Below are 17,641 nucleotides of genomic sequence, written 5' to 3' on the forward strand. Positions count from 1 at the left end.
TGGCTAATTTTCCTAACACGATGGACTCAAAATAAGGCTCCAAGCATTGTGATTTCTACATGTAACAGAGAGTGATTTTTAAAAAAACTTTGCAGTTGGTGGAGTCTTTCAGTAGTTCACAGAGTAGTTCACTTACTCTGCTGCCCCTCTGAGTTTTACAATACAAATCATATAGTCATTCAGCCTTTCTACATTAGCCCCACATCCATTCTGTCCCTTTCTAGTTCTCTGAATGGAAAAAAAAAATAATGCACACACACCCACCTCTAGCATCAGTGTAGTGTTGAAACCTTGTGACACTCCTTAAAACAAATACTAAAGGATGCCTTCTAAGAACTGACTGGATAGAAACAGACTGTAATTAAAAATTACCCACTATATTTCCCTTCTAGGGATTCATAAGTACTCTCACATTCCTAGCCAAGAAAATACACTATTTTACCTATTCTGACAAGAAGTGTAGAAAAAAATCCCTATACTCTTTATTATGTAATACTAACCAAATTATTAGAAACTAATAGATAACAATAACAACAACAACAACAAAAAGTCAAATAAATGAATGAAATGTGTTGAGGAAGGAGAGATTTCTAGTCTCCTTAAGCCAACTAAAGAGATCGCCTTAACTTTCAGAACTTACTATTTATTCATTTCTGATTGGGTTACCTGACCTGGAACTAACATCATCTAGTCATAAAAGTAAGAGCCTGAGAAATCAGATGAGGTCTCTCACTGGCTGGTGGCATCCTTGATCCCTCCATGAAACTATTTACCAGCTTTACTACAAATGGTCCAAGCCCCTTGGTTGTAGTGGTATCCTAGCCAGGTCAAAAGCATTCTCATAGATTCCTCTCCTAAACCCACTGTACTGAAAGCTCTTTAAATATTTCCTCAAAGTCCTTAAGACTCCAGGTCTCAGTTGGGTGTGGTAGCTCAAGCCTATAATGCCAGCATTTTGGGAGACTGCGGCAGGAGGACTGCTTGAGCCTAGGAGTTTGTTCCCAGCCCTGATCAACACAGCAAGACCCTGTCACTACTAAAAAAAAAAAAAAAAAAAAAAAAAAAAATTAGCTGGGTTTCGTGGCTCGTTGCCTACAGTCCTAGCTACTCCGAAGGCTGAGGTGGGAGGATTCCTCGAGCCTAGGAGTTTGAGGTTATGGTGAGCAATGATCACACCATTATACTCTAGCCTGGGTGACAGAGTGAGGCCCTGTCTCTTTAAAACAAAGCAAAACAAAAACAAAAACAAAAGACTATAGGACTTTGGAAATCCTCTTCTAACCCTGACCAATCTAATGTGCTTCAAAAAGCAAAAACAACTGAGCACAGTATCCACCCTTTAGTAAAACATGGCTTCTGAAAACCACTGTTAGAAGACAGCTTTAGGCCTATCTCACCAACAGTGTCATGTGCCTTAGATGACTGACATTTTATACTTTGTCCTGCCTGCATTATATTAACTACTTGCAATAGCAAAACAGACTCACTAACTTCTGCATCAAATCCATTCATTGGCTTTAAATGAAAAACCAAACCTTTCCTGGCACAGCTACTAATCCTGTCCACGTCCTCAAATCCTCCTTGGTATTTGTTCTCCCCGGGAAGGAGGTCTCTGGAATTTTTCTTTTTTCTTTTTTGAGATGGAGTTTTGCTCTGTCACCCAGGCTGGAGTGCAGTGGCGCGATCTCGGCTCACTGCAAGCTCCACCTCCTGGGTTCATGCCATTCTCCTGCCTCAGCTTCCCGAGTAGCTGGGACTACAGGCGCCCGCCACCACGCCCGGCTAATTTTTTTGTATTTTTAGTAGAGACGGGGTTTCGTCGTGTTAGCCAGGATGGTCTCAATCTCCTGACCTCGTGATCTGCCCACCTCGGACTCCCAAAGTGCTGGGATTACAGGCATGAGCCACTGCGCCCGGCCAGTCTCTGGAATCTTATCATTACAGTTTCCTAAACCTCAAACACTTACACAAGTTTTCAAGCAATTCCCAAGAAAGGAAAAAGAAGGGGACTATCTATGCCTGCACAATTTATAAAAGGTTGAATTATCAATTACCTAATATTAAAATTGTACAGTTTTAAACTTGTAAAAACCCCATCTCTTTCAGGAACTACTTCTATCTACCTAGCTGGGTCTAAATCTAACCCACTTGAGGAAATCTGCCAATTTTCTTTTTTTTTTTTGAGACGGAGTCTCGCTCTGTCACCCAGGCTAGAGTGCAGTGGTGTGACCTCGGCTCACTGCAAGCTCCGCCTCCTGGGTTCACGCCATTCTCCTGCCTCAACCTCCCAAGTAGCTGGGACTATAGGCGCCCAGCTAATTTTTTGTATTTTTAGTAGAGATGGGGTTTCACCGTGTTAGCCAGGATGGTCTTGATCTCCTGACCTTGTGATTCGCCCGCCTCGGCCTCCCAAAGTGCTAGGATTACAGGCATAAGCCACTGCGCCCGGCCCGGAAATCTGTCAATTTTCAATTATTCACATCATGTCCCCTTTACCAGTGCCAATAAAAAACTAATTTGGGCTGGGTACGGTGGCTCACATCTGTAATCCTAGCACTTTGGGAGGCTGAGGTTGGTGGACTGCTTGAGCCCAGGACTTTTAGACCAGCCTGGGCAATGTGGCGAAACAAAACCCCGTCTCTACTAAAAATACAAAAATTAGCTAGGTGTGGTGGTGTGTGTCCTTTCATCCCAGCTACTCAGGAGGCTGAGGTGGGAGGATTGTTTGAGCCCGAGAGGCAGAGGCTGCAGTTAGCCGAGATTGCACCATGGCACTCCAGCCTGGGCGACAGAGCAAGACCCTGTTTAAAAAAAAAAACTAACCAAACAAACAAAAAACTAATTTGATAATCATGATGGTTTGAAATTTGTTTACAAATTTACATCTCAATTCTACCAAGTATATAATGTAAAGTAATGAAAGGTGTTTAGATAGTAAAAACTTACTTTTGGGTTGCTAACTACCCTAGAACAGGTTCTCAACCAATCTCAACCATGATTTTGCCCCCAAGGAAACATCTGGCAATGTCTAGAGATAATTCTAATTGTCACAACTAGGGGACTGCTACTGGCATCTAGTGGCCAGGATTGCTGCTAAACATGCCACAATGCACAGGACAGCCCCTCACAACAAATGCTTACCTGGCCCAAAATGCCACTAGTGCTGAGATTGAGAAACACTGATTTTTTTTTTTTTTTTTTAATGCTCCATTGGAAAGCTGTGGAAATTCTGATGTCTGAATAGAATTTTTTTTTTTTTTCTAATTCCTAACTTAAAAGCTAGGCAGGAGACAGCGGTGAGAAAGAAAGCATCCAAAAAGTTCCTTTGTTGTCTAATTTCTAACTCACTATCATATATAAGTAGCAGAATGTTAAATATAAAAATAATCATAGTATTAGGTGGTATGTACTATTTTAAAAAATATATGCAATATGGTTTACAATTAAATTCCTACTCTGAATAATGTTAATAATGAATAAAGAAAACAATACAACTTTAAAATTGTATTACCGAAGAATCCCATCTTCATGAGTTGAATTAGGTAGGACACCATCAGATGGACTGACAGGTAAATCCACATCTGGCTGCCCAACTTGGGCATACACAGGCTTTGGTTCTAAGAAAAAAAAAATTGAGTAGGACTCACTTTAGAAAAACATGGAATAATAATGCAAGCAACCAAGCAATATATGATTCATAAGTTCAGAGAACCTGATGAGGAACATATCTACCATATGTATTAGAGTACATTTTATAGTAATAAATTCTGAAGTCTTTATAACAAGTAGGTATGTTACACAGTCACCTGTGTTTTCCATAGTTCCAGCAATCAGAATTTGAAAAATCTATTCTTTAAGAACGAATAACAAAAAATAGATATGAGAAGAGAGAATTCCTACACTTCCCAGTTAAGACTGCCAAAGTAGCTACCTTTCCTCATTATGATAAAATGTTTTTAAATAACCATATTTCTGCCACTCAGCAAGCAGAGCAAGAAAGATGATTTGAGAAAAGGAAGTGAAAGACATCAGAAACAAAATCTCCAGGCCTCCCAGGCAACCGATCTTAGCATCTTGCTGATTCTGTTTTGTCTTCACAGACAGCTTTAAAAGGATGCTTGGGTCAGACACAGTGGCTTGCACCTGTAATCCCAACACACTAGGAAGCTGAGGTGGGAGGATTGTTTGAGGCCAGGAGTTGGAGACCAACCTGGACAACAAAGCAAGATTCCATCTCTCCAAAACAACAACAACAACAACAACAACAACAACAACAAAAAACAAAGAAAACCCACAAAAAAAACCCAGAAAACCCAAAATAGCCAGATGTGGTGGTGCACACCTGTAATAGGGAGGATCAGGTGGAAAGACAGCTGGAGCCCATGAGTTTTGAGGTTACAGCGAGCTAATCACACCACTGCACTCCAGCTGGGTGACAGAGTGAGACTCTGTCTCAAAAAAAAAACACCCAAAGACAATAAATAAAGGTATACTCCATAAAATGTTTATGAAAACACTTTCAAAAAAGCAAAATAACTTTTCTTTTTAAATTTTTGAAGCCAATCTCATGTTTCTCTTTAAAGAGCAGTGTTGGAAAACAACTTTACTAATTGCAAGAAGTTGTTAATGATAAATATTTTCTATCTAGAAAGTAAAGGAAAACATTCATGAAAGGCAACTGATTTGTGCCAACCTGCTACCCATAAGGAAAATGCTGGAAGTCATATGCAGACAAATTCACACATGAGAAGAATAATAATTGCATCTTTAAAATCTTCTGTAAATCCTAACAATTACTTCACTCTACTTGCAAATGTTTCTTGAACTTAGTGTTTCGTTATGCTTACCTGGAAGAGAAGGTGTTTGTTTCTCATTTCTTTCAACTGTAACTTCTTCCACTGTTTTAGGTGTGTGATCATCAGCATGCTTTACAGGAGTTGAGACAGCCCCAGGTTTAGAAATTCTCTCTTCATCTCTACTCCGGAGACTGTGTGTCATTAAAATAAAAAATCAAGAGCATAAGAATGATTCTGGAAAGCATCTGTAAGAGAACAGTATAAGAAGAGGCAATGCAACTTCAAAAACAATGACAACCTGCTCTAACAGATACCAAAATATTGTAAAAACCTAGTAATTAAAAATAGAGCATTACCACAGAAAAACCAAATAGATTCATGTAATAAAATCGAAAATGAAGAAATAGATCTATAATAGCAAAATTTATTATGAAAGTAGCATTCCAAACAAAACTGTTGGAGAAGGAACATAACATTTAATAAATGGTGTTGGGACAACTGTCCACAAATGTAGAAAAATTAGATCCGTATGTTTAACAATGACAAAAATAAACTGATTTCAGATGAAATCAAGTCCTAAAAAAAGAGTTTAAACATTCACATAATCAACAGGAGCCTTCTAAAGTAAGACTCAATGAAGCCACAGTATATCAACAAAAGTGATTACATAAAAATAAAGTACGTGCAAATAATTGGGAAACATATATAATACTGGGCTGAACTAAATGAAATGGGAATTCTTTAGTTCAAACAGCTCGATGTTAACAATTTCATACAGTTTAACTAAATATAAATGTTGACTATGTACTGACCTAAGTAACATATATAAGAATTTGGTACTTAAAAAAAGAAAAGACAGGCATGATGGCTCACGTCTGTAATTCCAGCACTTTGGGAGGCCAAGGCAACAGGACTGCTTGAGCCCAGGAGTTTGAGACCAGCTGGGCAACATAGCAAATTCCATACTCCGTAAAAAAAATTTAAAATTTAGCCAGGCACTGTCACTTGTTCCTACAGTCCTAGCTATTTAAGTGGCTGAGGTGGGAGAATTGCTTGAGCCGAGGAGTTGGAGGCTGAAGTGAGCTATGATAGAGCCACTACACTCCAGCCTAGGCAACAGAGCAAGACTCCGTCTCTTTGAAAAAGAAAAAAAGAACTATAAATCAATCAAGACAACTCAAGAGAGAAATGCAAAAATACAAAGAAGCTTTTCAGCAAAAAGGATGTACAAATACGTAATAAATATGCAAACACATTTAACCTCACTAGGAACTAGGGAAATACAAATTAATTAGAAACTGTATTATCGGCCAGGCACAGTAGCTCATGCCTGTATTCCCAGCATTTTGGGAGGCAGAGGCAGGCGGATCACGAGGTCAAGAAATCAAGACCATCCTGGCCAGTAAGGTGAAACCCTGTCTCTACTAAAAATACAAAAATTAGCCGGGCGTGGTGGCATGCGCCTATAGTCCCAGCTACTCATGAGGCTGAGGCAGGAGAATCAATTGAACCCAGGAGGCAGAGGTTGCAGTGAGCCAAGATCGTGCCACTGCACTCCAGCTTGGCGACAGAGCAAGACTCCGTCTCAAAAAAAAAGAAATCATATTATCATCCATGAGAACTTTCACGTGATAACATCACTGGTAGGGAAAGATATGGAGAAACAGACATATTCACAAAATGATGGTAAAAGTGTATGACTATTTGAAGGCAAAATGGAAATTATCAAAACAAAAAATGTAACTAGGTCATACACTATAATTCCACTTCTATATTTATTCTAGAGAAATACAAATGTACTCAAGAAAACATTTATAAGAACATTCATTCTAGTATCAGTTTTAGTGGCAAGAAACAAAATAAAACTAAATGTTCATTAATAATTTCCCCAGATAAACAGAAATCATAAAGTGTACCAAGACAATATATATTTTAAAAGAAGCCAATAAATATATCTTGAATAAAAAGATAAATCAAGATCTATAATTTTACAAAGTATCACGTATATATGGTTTTACAGCTGCATTCTCCCAACCTCGGAAAAACAAAATAATTTTTTTAATTATCCTGGACCACAGAAAAATATAAAAAGCTCTCTAATTCACTTAAAAAAAAACTTTACTTCCAAACATATACAGCCATACAGAGAACAGTATCATAAAACCCCATGTACTCATCGTCGACAATTATCAATACTCTAGTCATCAGCATTCCAATCTGAGGCTACCAGAACCTTTAACATCCAAATCTTGATGACAAGAGTACAAAGAGAGAAAATAATATATTTTTCATTATGAATGGAGGAAAAAATTCTAAATAAATAAAATACTAGCTGGAAAATACAGTAGTGTATTAGAAGACTATCATCAGGGTTATTTCAAGGGTGCTAGATTAGTTCGACATTAGGAATTTACTGACACAATTCATTATTATGCACAAATATTTACAGAAAAAAGTGTTAATATCAAACTGGCATGAGAAAATTTGCAGTCATTCCTAAACAAAAACTGAAATAAGCAATATAATTATGAAAGAAACTATTTTCTAAAACCAAGAGCAAACATCCTATCAAATAGTGAAATGCTGAATGTATTTACACTATTTACACCAAACTCAGTAACAGGACAGTGATACCTGTGAACACTACTGTTATTCACTCTGATTTTGAAGACCGAGGTAGTATAATCACGAGCTAATGGTCCCAAAATATTGAAAAAAAAAAAAACTTAATGAATATTAAAGACTACTGAAAAATTTCCTGAATTAAGATAATTTTAATTACATAAAAAAATCTTTTGTCAATATCGTCAACAATCAGATGGAAATGAAAGGGAAAAAATAACACCAGTAACAAGAACATTAAACATTCTAAAACTTTAGACTGGGGGAAGCCTTTGCAAGTAGGATAGAAATTCGGAAGCCATAAAGGCAAGATAAAAATATCTGACAAGATTAAAAACTTTTACTTGCACAGGAAAAGATATTATAAAGACTTACATTTGAAACACAGCTATATCAGTAATCTGATACTATCCATTAACAATTTTGAACAACACAAACACACTCTTTAAGGACTTTAGAAATAAAATGCACCAGCACAGTACATGAAATCAGGTACGAAGGTGCTTACTGCCATGTTTTCGCAGGCAAATACCTAGAAACAAGATGTCCATAATACAGAAAGTTTCTTATCAAAAGAATAAACTGGATGTTCACCTTGTATTGTTCAACTGAAATAATTTAGCTGAGTAATAATTCAAAACCTGATCTCTTAATTATTAAAAGAAAAACCCAAACCCTATATATGATACCAAATGTCAGTACGAGTCTGGAGAATGGCTTAATTCAAGAAGAGTGAGAACTGGGGGTGAACTGGGGGTGAAGTGGAGTTGGTGGATTTGATCTATTTCACTTGTTCTAATAAGCATGCATTGTTTGTAAAAGACTATTAAAATTAGGTGTAATGAAATAGAATGATATGTACAGACATGAAAACTTTAAAACGGCTGGGCGCCGTGGCTCACGCCTGTAATCCCAGCACTTTGGGAGGCTGAGGCGGGCGGATCACAAGGTCAGAAGATCGAGACCATCCTGGCTACGGGTGAAACCCTGTCTCTACTAAAAATACAAAAAAAATTGGCTGGGCATGGTGGCGGGAGCGTGTAGTCCCAGCTACTCTGGAGGCTGAGGCAGGAGAATGGCGTGAACCCGGGAGGCGGAGCTTGCAGTGAGCTGAGATTGCGCCACTGCACTCCAGCCTGGGCGACAGAGTGAGACTCCGTCTCAAAAAAAAAAAAAAAAAAAAAAGAAAGAAAATAACTTCAAAACAAAATGCCAAATAAGACACACAGATTACAGAATACATATAGCAGGATACCATATAGCTATTTAAAAAGTTTTCTCTAAAATATAAACAGACATGTTTGCACATGCCCATGTACAGACAAGCAACAGATACCAAATAAGCAACAGTGGTTCACCTTGGAGGGAAAAATAGCCAAAATAGTAGCCAAGAGGAATTTTACAGTTCTCTCTACTATTTCAACTTTTACAAAAATTTACTTATTATTATAAAGATTGAAAAAATATATTTAAAATTATTTTTAAAGACTAACTTTAAACATAAAATTTGGTTTTATTAACGTATATTATTAGCAGTCTCTTTTCAGGAAAAGGTTTCTTTCTATGTTGTCTTCCTCAAGGAATAAAAAATAAGTACTTTGCATAGTTTCTATTTTTGTATTCTTTTAACCATTCTGTGGAGGTGTATTCTACTTTTAACTTGGTATATTCTTAATGAGCTGCACTGAAGTAGAACAATCTTTTAGGAAAAAAAAAAAAAGCCAAGATATTTTCTAGCTCAAACAAGGATGAGCTACTTTTAAATTGGAAAAGATTGGCTGGTTAAATATGCAAATGATGTTTAACATGAAACATCACTCCTATAATCCCAGCACTTTGGGAGACCGAGGTCGGTGGATCACCTGAGGTCAGGAGTTCGAGATCAGCCTGACCAACATGGTGAAACCCCCTCTCTACTAAAAAAACAAAAATTAGTTGGGTGTGGTGGCACGCACCTGTAATCCCAGATACTTGGGAGGTTGAGGCACAAGAATCGCTTAAACCTGGGAGGCAGAGGTTGCAGTGAGCCGATATTGCGCCACTGCACTCCAGCCTGGGCAAGACAGCGAGACTTTGTCTCAATAAATAAATAAATAAATAAATAAATAAATACAATAAATTGTAAAAGATCAAAATTTTTAGCCATTACTTGTGTAATAAAGTATCACAATTAGCTAAGTATAAATCAACAAAATTAAGCTCTATCCCCAAATTGTGCTGTGCTCCTCAGATGAAAAGGGAAGTGCAAAATAGTAAATTATCCCTGCATTGTTTGCATTAAAAATGATTAATATATTATAAATACAAAATTATTTTTAAAAAGAGAAAAGTGAAAAAATAAGTTAAAATGAGTATTTTTAAAGAGAATGAGTTACCCACAAAATTTTAATAGTTCTACAGATTTCTATTGCTCTGTACAAAGCAGAATTTGTTTAGAAAAGGTAAGAATTCCAATTAACTTTCTTCTTTCTTGTAACTGATCAAAACTTCTAAAAATTAAAATGTGATTAACAGACATTACCATCTTGGTATTTTAACTTACAATATTTTAACTCAAATGCTCTCCTCAATGATAAACGATAGGTCGTCATTGGCTATACATGTAGGGCTCTTGCTCCATATATCACACAAAACTTCTGGGAGTATTTTTATCTTTGGCCAATTTGCATACCCCATTGCTAATTACCTTTTTGTCCTGTGATATAATCATTATAACATTAAATGCAATTAGCCTTCCAAAACAACATTTCACATAAATGGGACTCACACCATTCTATTCAATTTTTCATATAATTAATATTTGAAATATTAGCTTTTGTTAGTGCATTTCCATTATCTACCAAAAGATGGAGGCATTATTCAATAATACATAAAGATCTAGAACAGTACTGTTTAAGAGAATTATAAAATGAGCTGCTTACGTAATTAAAAATTTTCTAGAATCCATGTTAAATAAAATAAGGCGAAATCAATTTATAAATTTTATTACTCAATGTATCTAAAGTAATATTTCATCATCTAAGTTATTAATGAGGTATTTTACATTTTTTGCATACTGTGTTTTCAAAATCCAATGTGCATTTCACACTAACAATACACCTCGATTTGGACTGGCCACATTTCAAATGTTGAACAGTGACACGTGGCTACTGGCTATGGTGTTGGACTATGCAGATCTAGAGTTACAGCACAAAATAAAATAATCAACTTTTCCAAACATTAAAATGTTCTTTCACAAGCAAATGTGACTATGAAGTCAAGATAAAATCTGAATTTACACATGAAATTAGTCAACAATCAGTGGCAATTATTGAAAGAAATTGTGAGGTTGTGATAATGAATCACATTTTCCCCAAACCTTCCTAATTCTTTTTTTTTTTTTTTTTTGAGTCAGGGTCTCAATGTTGCCCTGGCTGGAGTGCAGTGGCACAATCATACTTCACTGCAGCCTCAACCTCCCAGGCTCAAGCAATCCTCCCACCTCAGCCTGCAAGAGTAGCTGGACTACAGATGCGTGCCACCATACCCTGCTAACTTTTTCCACTTGTTGTAGAGATGGGGTTTCGCTATGTTGCCCAGGCGAGTCTCGAACTTCTGGGTTCAAGTGATCCTCCTACTTTGGCTTCCAAAAGTGCTGGATTACAGGTGCAAGCCACCATGCCCAGCCCTTCCTCACATAATTCTATCCTAATGGCTCTCCATATTTAAGCTTAAAAATGTGTGTGTGTGTGTGTGTGTGCGCGCGCGCGTTTGCTATTATGAGGAAAGCTTTCCATAAAAATTATGTGTTCGGAGTCAGGTTCATGTTTACGTATTCCAGCTCCTGGTAGCCTAGAAGGAAACTTTGGGCATTTTAAGGTACCTCAAGACCCTCTTATGGGCACTTTTGCTTTTCCCCAGAAGGGTAAGACGAGTTTCTGTTTTTTTTTTTTTTTGTATTAACTTGCACGTATTAATCTAAAGGTAATGACCTCGTTATCTGGAGGCTATGAGCTAGCTGAAAGCTCTAGACAAGACGGCTGACAAAGATGGACTGGAAAGGAGTCTCTGAGAGAGATTTTATAGGTCACATGAACGGACTCACTGTTAAGCAGAGCCTACTTTAGGTCTTAGCCAATCAAATGTGTGACCAGTGTAGCCGATTAATACACACTCAATTAGATTAGCAAGGAGTAACATGCTGTTTCAAGTAAAAAACTTTGGTTGTGAAATTGCAGCTGTTTGGAGACATTTAGTAGAGGCAGAGGGCATGCAGCATGGTCAGTACAGGGTCCTGGGGAGACGCTGTAGGAGAGAAGGTGCATCCCCTCAGCATGCTCCTGCAGTGCCCAGCATCCTAAAGTACTCGGTGGCCAGCAGCCTGCTCCAGAGACTCTCTCAAACGGTTCTGTTGTGTGAAGTCTCCCATGAGATACCTCCCCAGCACATGGGAGTACAAATACCATGCAAGTTCGTCTGGTGACATACCACGGCAAATTCTCGGCCACTCAGTGAGCACAGTTGTTCCCTTTCCAAGAAGGCCAGATCTCAGCCCTGAGGATGGGTGAGTGGGAGCCTCTTCCTTTGGCACTCTATCTCAGCACCAAGGAGAGTAGCTGCTCCTTCTATCTGTGGTTCTTTTGTGCTTTGTTTTTGAGACGGAGTCACGCTCTGTCACCCAGGCTGGAGTGCAGTGACGCAATCTTGGCTCACTGCAACCTCCGCCTCCTGGGTTCAAGTTATTCTCCTGTCTCAGCCTCCTGAGTAGCTGGGATTACAGGAGCATGCCACTGTGTCCGGCTATTTTTTTTTTTTTTTTTTTTTTTTTTTTTTGAGACTGAGTCTTGGTCTGTCACCCAGGCTGGAAGTGCAGTGGTGCAATCCTGGCTCACTGCAAGCTCCGCCTCCCGGGTTCACGCCATTCTCCTGCCTCAGTCTCCCGAGCAGCTGGACTACAGGCACGTGCCACCATGCCCGGCTAATTTTTTGTATTTTTAGTAGAGACAGGGTTTCACCGTGTTAGCCAGGATGGTCTTGATCTGCCCTCGTGATCAGCCCGCCTCAGCCTCCCAAAGTGCTGGGATTACAGGCGTGAGCCACCGCGCCCGGCCTAATTTTTTGTATTTTAGTAGAGACAGGGTTTCACCGTGTTGCCCAGGCTGGTCTCGAACTCCTGAGTTCAGGCAATCTGCTCGCCTCGGCCTCCCAAAGTGCTGAGATTACAGGTGTGAGCCACTGCGCCCAGCCCTATCTGTGGTTCTTAATCTTCAGAGCTCTCTTTAGTTCTTACCAGTCAATCCCTCATTACTCCTGTTATGTTTAATTTCTTTACATTCAACTTTCTCTTTTCATGGAAACTGTTCTTTGTTGTCTCCTGATTGATAAGATATGCCTGGTCGCCATTTCATAGCCCTTTCCCTCTTACTTCTAGCTCTATGAACACCTTTCCAATCAACTTGATGTGCCTTCTTTTAAAAATAACCTTAATACAGGAAATAAATGAAGCGCTGAACATTCACTCTAGTAGAATATCCTTTTATAAAGCCAACTCCCCATTACAAATTAAAGACTTATACTACAAAAACGGATTTATACATACTTTTCACAAGTTCATTAATTGCATAAGGTAGGCAAGAACACCACAGTTTAGGTTGAAAACAAAAGCTAGCTACTAATCCCTTTAAAAGGCATTGGATTATCTCAGCCACAATTAACAATAAAAATATGCTAAGAATTTAAGTTAACTGTATTCCAAAGTTTTTTCCACTGACAGGAAAATTTCAGCCTGGAAGGCTCTATCGCAAAAAGACAGAAAAGTGAAGGCACACTCCAGTTTCATACTTAGAATGTTGCAATCACTGCTAATCCTCTAATTTTATATGGAAACAAATATATACACATTGAAGTTCCCCCTTCACAGCGATTAAAAAATGGTCTCTCTCTGCACTGGTACCCAAAGAATTCTGGGGATGAGAAAGCAAGAGATACAGGGCTGGTACTTGGGAACAAAAGGTAAAAAAGTTGCCCAAGAAGTATGCTGAGAAGGCAGGAAAATAATTACCTTAATTCCACTTTGTCATTTTGCAAGCTAATTTCTCACAATGTAAATCTGTCCTTTACATGTAATCTGCTTTCTAAAACATACATGTGTTCATGAGCATGCTTCTGAAAAAATCTGAGTCTATGTCACTGTGATATTGTTTTTAGGCAATAATTTAGATGTATGTGTTTGTGGAGCTCATTCTTCTGTACAAGTGCTTCTCATCTTAAACATTCATCTATTAATCTAGTCCATCCGCATTAGAAGAAAAACAGGTCTGTGGTTCAAAAGTAATTTTCATGGATATGGACAACTTTTAGTAAGAAACAACTGAGGAAAGCCCAACAGGACTTTTGTCTCACTTAAAGAATTGTGTTGTTACACCTTCATTGGTGGTATAACGATTATTCTGTACTTTGACTAATACTTATGAGTAACATAGCACTTTGTGCAGTTTATTTGGTAGATTTTATAGTGGGAGACCAATGTCACAAATCTTATTAGGATTCTCTCAGAGAAAACAGAAAATTGTCTCACATTTAAAAAATCTGCAAATAAGTTTTTTTTTGCATATTTACTATTTTTATACATATAGACAAGTGGAGCAGTTTGTTTTTAAATTTGTCATTTTTAAATATTGTACTTGTAGAAGAAAACAAATCTCAGCTGATGGAGTAAATAAACTTTATACTTTTACTTTTTATTTTTGTACTACTTATTTTTGAGACAGGGCCTTGTTCTATTGCCCAGGCTACAGTTCAGTGGCGTGATCATGGCACACTGCAGCCTCAACCTCTTGGGCTCAAGCAGGCGATCCTTCCACCTCAGCCTCCTGAGTACCCAGGATCACAGATGTGCACCACCACGCCCGGCTAAATACACTTTTTTTTTTTTTTTCCCCAGACGGAGTCTCGCTCTGTCACCCAGGCTGGAGTGCAGTGGCGTGATCTCGGCTCACTGCAACCTCTGCCTCCCAGGTTCAAGCGATTCTCCTGCCTCAGCCTTCCGAGTAGCTGGGATTATAGGCACATGCCACCACGCCTAGCTAATTTTGGTATTTTTAGTAGAGACTGGGTTTCACCATGTTGGCCAGGCTGGTCTTGAACTCCTGACCTCAAGTGATCTTGCCCACCTTGGCCTCCCAAAGTGCTGAGATTACAGGTGTAAGCCATCGTGCCTGGCCTACTTTCACTTTTTAAACAGGGGATATATGATAAATATTGAAGCCTGCCTTTCTGCTATTTGATCCATGATCTCCTCTTAAGGGTTAAAATCTAACAGCAATCACTGAATACCCCATGACTACACTTGGGTTTCCATTAACTAGAGAAACTTAATCAACTAAAATCTTCCCTCTTTTGGCCCCTCACAAAAGCACACTGAAAATAAAACCTCACATTGGAATTTCAATGAAGTAACCTGAAATCCCCTCGAACTGAAAATAACAGTTCGTTCACAAAAGTTCAGGATGTCATTGATATTCCACTCACTTTGAAATGTTAGATAAAATATATTAGCAAAAAAGCATTTAATAACATTTCAAGTAATAAACAACATTAAAAAAAAACTTTCATGTTCTAACCAAATTTTTTAAAACAGAAAAAATTCACTTCTTGGATCTCCAAATCACTTTCTCCCTTGCTCTTATGATGTAGCCACATGGGCTATATTGCTGCCCTTCCAGTAGGTCGAGTTTCCATCTCAGGAGCAGTACACGCTTTGCCTTATTCCAGAATGACCTTCACCTGCCAGGGTCTTTCTTACCCAGTTCAAAATGATGTGACCTCAGAGAAGCTTTCTTCCCTGAGCCTGTTATTTAATATTGTCCCCTCCTGCTTCACTATTACACTACCCTGATTCTCTTTATAGCATTTAACCACTAACGAAAATTTACTTTTTGTATTTTCAAATTTATGTATTTGCTTTGGATATAGAGCTTACATCCAAATGATAGCAGGGATCTTGCCTAAGATTGCTCAGGATATGGCCAGGCGCAGTGGCTCACGCCTGTAATCCCAGCACTTTGGGAGGCTGAGGCAGGCAGATCACGAGGTCAGGAGATCGAGACCACCCTGGCTAACATAGTGAAACCCCGTCTCTACTAAAAAACACAAAAAATTAGCCGGGCGTGGTGGCGGGTGCCTGTAGTCCCAGCTACTCGGGAGGCTGAGGCAGGAGAATAGCGTGAACCTGGGAGGCGGAGCTCGCAGTGAGCCGAGATCGTGCCACTGCACTCCAGCCTGGGCGACAGAGCAAGACTCTGTGTCAAAAAAAAAAAAAAAAAAAAAAAAAAAAAGATTGCTCAGGATATTTACCGCCATACACTGATAACATATATGTGACATCAGTAAGTATTTGGCAAAGGACGAATGAGCAGGATAACATCCACATTACTGGTAAAATCTTTCAACCTTCACTACAGAAGGAAAATTCACTGTGGTGCCTGTTGATCACTCAGAACTATGCACATTGGTCACGGTGTAAGGTACAGGAGCCACGGGAAAGAAGTCACTGATTCGATTCGCTGATTAACCATTGAAATACTTAATGAATCATATCTTTCTAACTGGCACCCTTTCTATCTTCCTCAGATGAAAGGGAAACAGAAAAAAAAAAAAAACAAAGCTAAAGGACCTCATGGTGAGCCTAAAAAAGAACACGTAGTACTACCAACACCATGTTCACTACCAACAATATATGTAATTCTTGTTTAGAATAAAGCACTTATCAAATTGGAGTTATGAAATCTATTTTATTTAGACAAAAGACTAACACCAATGATCAGTAAATAAAATCTGAAACTCACCAATCAGGGTATATACCCAAGGAATATAAATCATTCTACCATAAAGACATATGCAAACAAATGTTCACTGCAGCACTATTCACAATAGCAAAGACATGGAATCAACCTATATGCCCACCAATGACAGAGTGGATAAAGAAAATGTGGTACATATACACCATGGAATACTATGCAGCCATAAAAAAGAACATGTCTTTTGCCAGAACATGAGTGGAGCTGGAGGCCATTACCCTTAGCAAACGAATGCAGGAACAGAAAACCAAACACTGCATGTTCTCACTTGTAAGTGGGAGCTAAATGGTAAGAACATATGAACACAAAGAAAACAACAGGCACTGGGGTCTACTTGAGGGGGGAGGGTAGGAGGAGGGAGAACAAGAGAAAACTATTGGATACTGGGATTAACATCTGGGTGATGAAATAGTACGTACAAAACACGATGACACATGTTTACCTACGTAACAAACCTGCATATGTACCCCTAAACCTAAAAGTCAAAAAAATTAAAAAGAAATTCACCAGTCAGAAGATCGTTACCTCTCCACATTTGAAATAGAAAAAAAAAATGCTCATCAATATTAGGATGTTTCAACAATAATTTTTAGCCTATTGGCAAAGTTGCACAGGTTAAGCATCCCTTGCCTAAAATGCTTGGGACCAGAACTGTTTTGGATTTCGGATTTTGGAATATGTGCATCATACTGGTTACCCATTGAGCAGCCCTAATCTGAAAATGCAAAATCTGAAATGCATTTCCCTTGAGCGTCATGTTGGCGCTCAAGTTTTGGATTTTGGAGCATTTTGGATTTTGCACTTTCAGATTACCTACGCTCAACCTGTATGTAAGTTTCAGAGAAAATTAAGCAATATGTGACAGAAACTATATACAGTAAGATGAAATAATATTTATAGTTCTCAAATGCTGACGAAAACAATTATGGAAGGTAGAGGAAAAGGTGTGTAAATAAAAAACTAGATCTTTAATTTAAAAGCTAAGACCACATAAGGATATTTTAGTCAACAATGGACCCCACAGACAACAGTGGTCCCTGAAGATTAAAATACTGTAGTTGTACTGTCCTTTCCTACGTTTAAGATACACAAATGCTAACTGCTGTTTCAACTGCCTACAGTATTCGGTACGGTAACCTGCTGTACAGGTTTGTAGCCTAGAAGCAATAGGCTACACCATATAGCCTGGGTGTGTGGCAGGCTCTACCACCTAGGTTTGTGTAAGTACACTCTATGATGTTCACACAAGGATGCATTTCTCAGAAGGTATCCCCATCAAGTGACACGTGACTGCACATTATATGCTCTACCTGCATGTTTATTTGGACTTACTCAGCACTCTTGGAAAACTCCTAATATGGAGTGGATTGTATAGATAAGAGGTTT

At 38.5% G+C, this 17,641-nt stretch overlaps 1 protein-coding gene across 14 annotated transcripts in view; it reads right to left on the reverse strand.

The window, feature by feature from the left end:
- The window catches only part of TJP1 (tight junction protein 1), a 268,094-nt gene that overhangs the window by 37,675 nt on the left and 212,778 nt on the right, over window positions 1–17,641 (reverse strand). For all 14 annotated transcript variants that reach the window (XM_034938367.3, XM_034938366.3, XM_034938372.3 and 11 more), the window contains 2 exons: window positions 4,848–4,987; window positions 3,512–3,617 (listed from right to left, as the gene is read on the reverse strand). In XM_034938367.3, the coding sequence (XP_034794258.1) occupies window positions 3,512–3,617; window positions 4,848–4,987 (246 nt within the window). The remainder of the gene's footprint in view (window positions 1–3,511; window positions 3,618–4,847; window positions 4,988–17,641) is intronic.

The sequence above is a fragment of the Pan paniscus genome, chromosome 16 (genome assembly GCF_029289425.2).
Source record: "Pan paniscus chromosome 16, NHGRI_mPanPan1-v2.0_pri, whole genome shotgun sequence".
Classification (NCBI taxonomy): domain Eukaryota; kingdom Metazoa; phylum Chordata; class Mammalia; order Primates; family Hominidae; genus Pan; species Pan paniscus.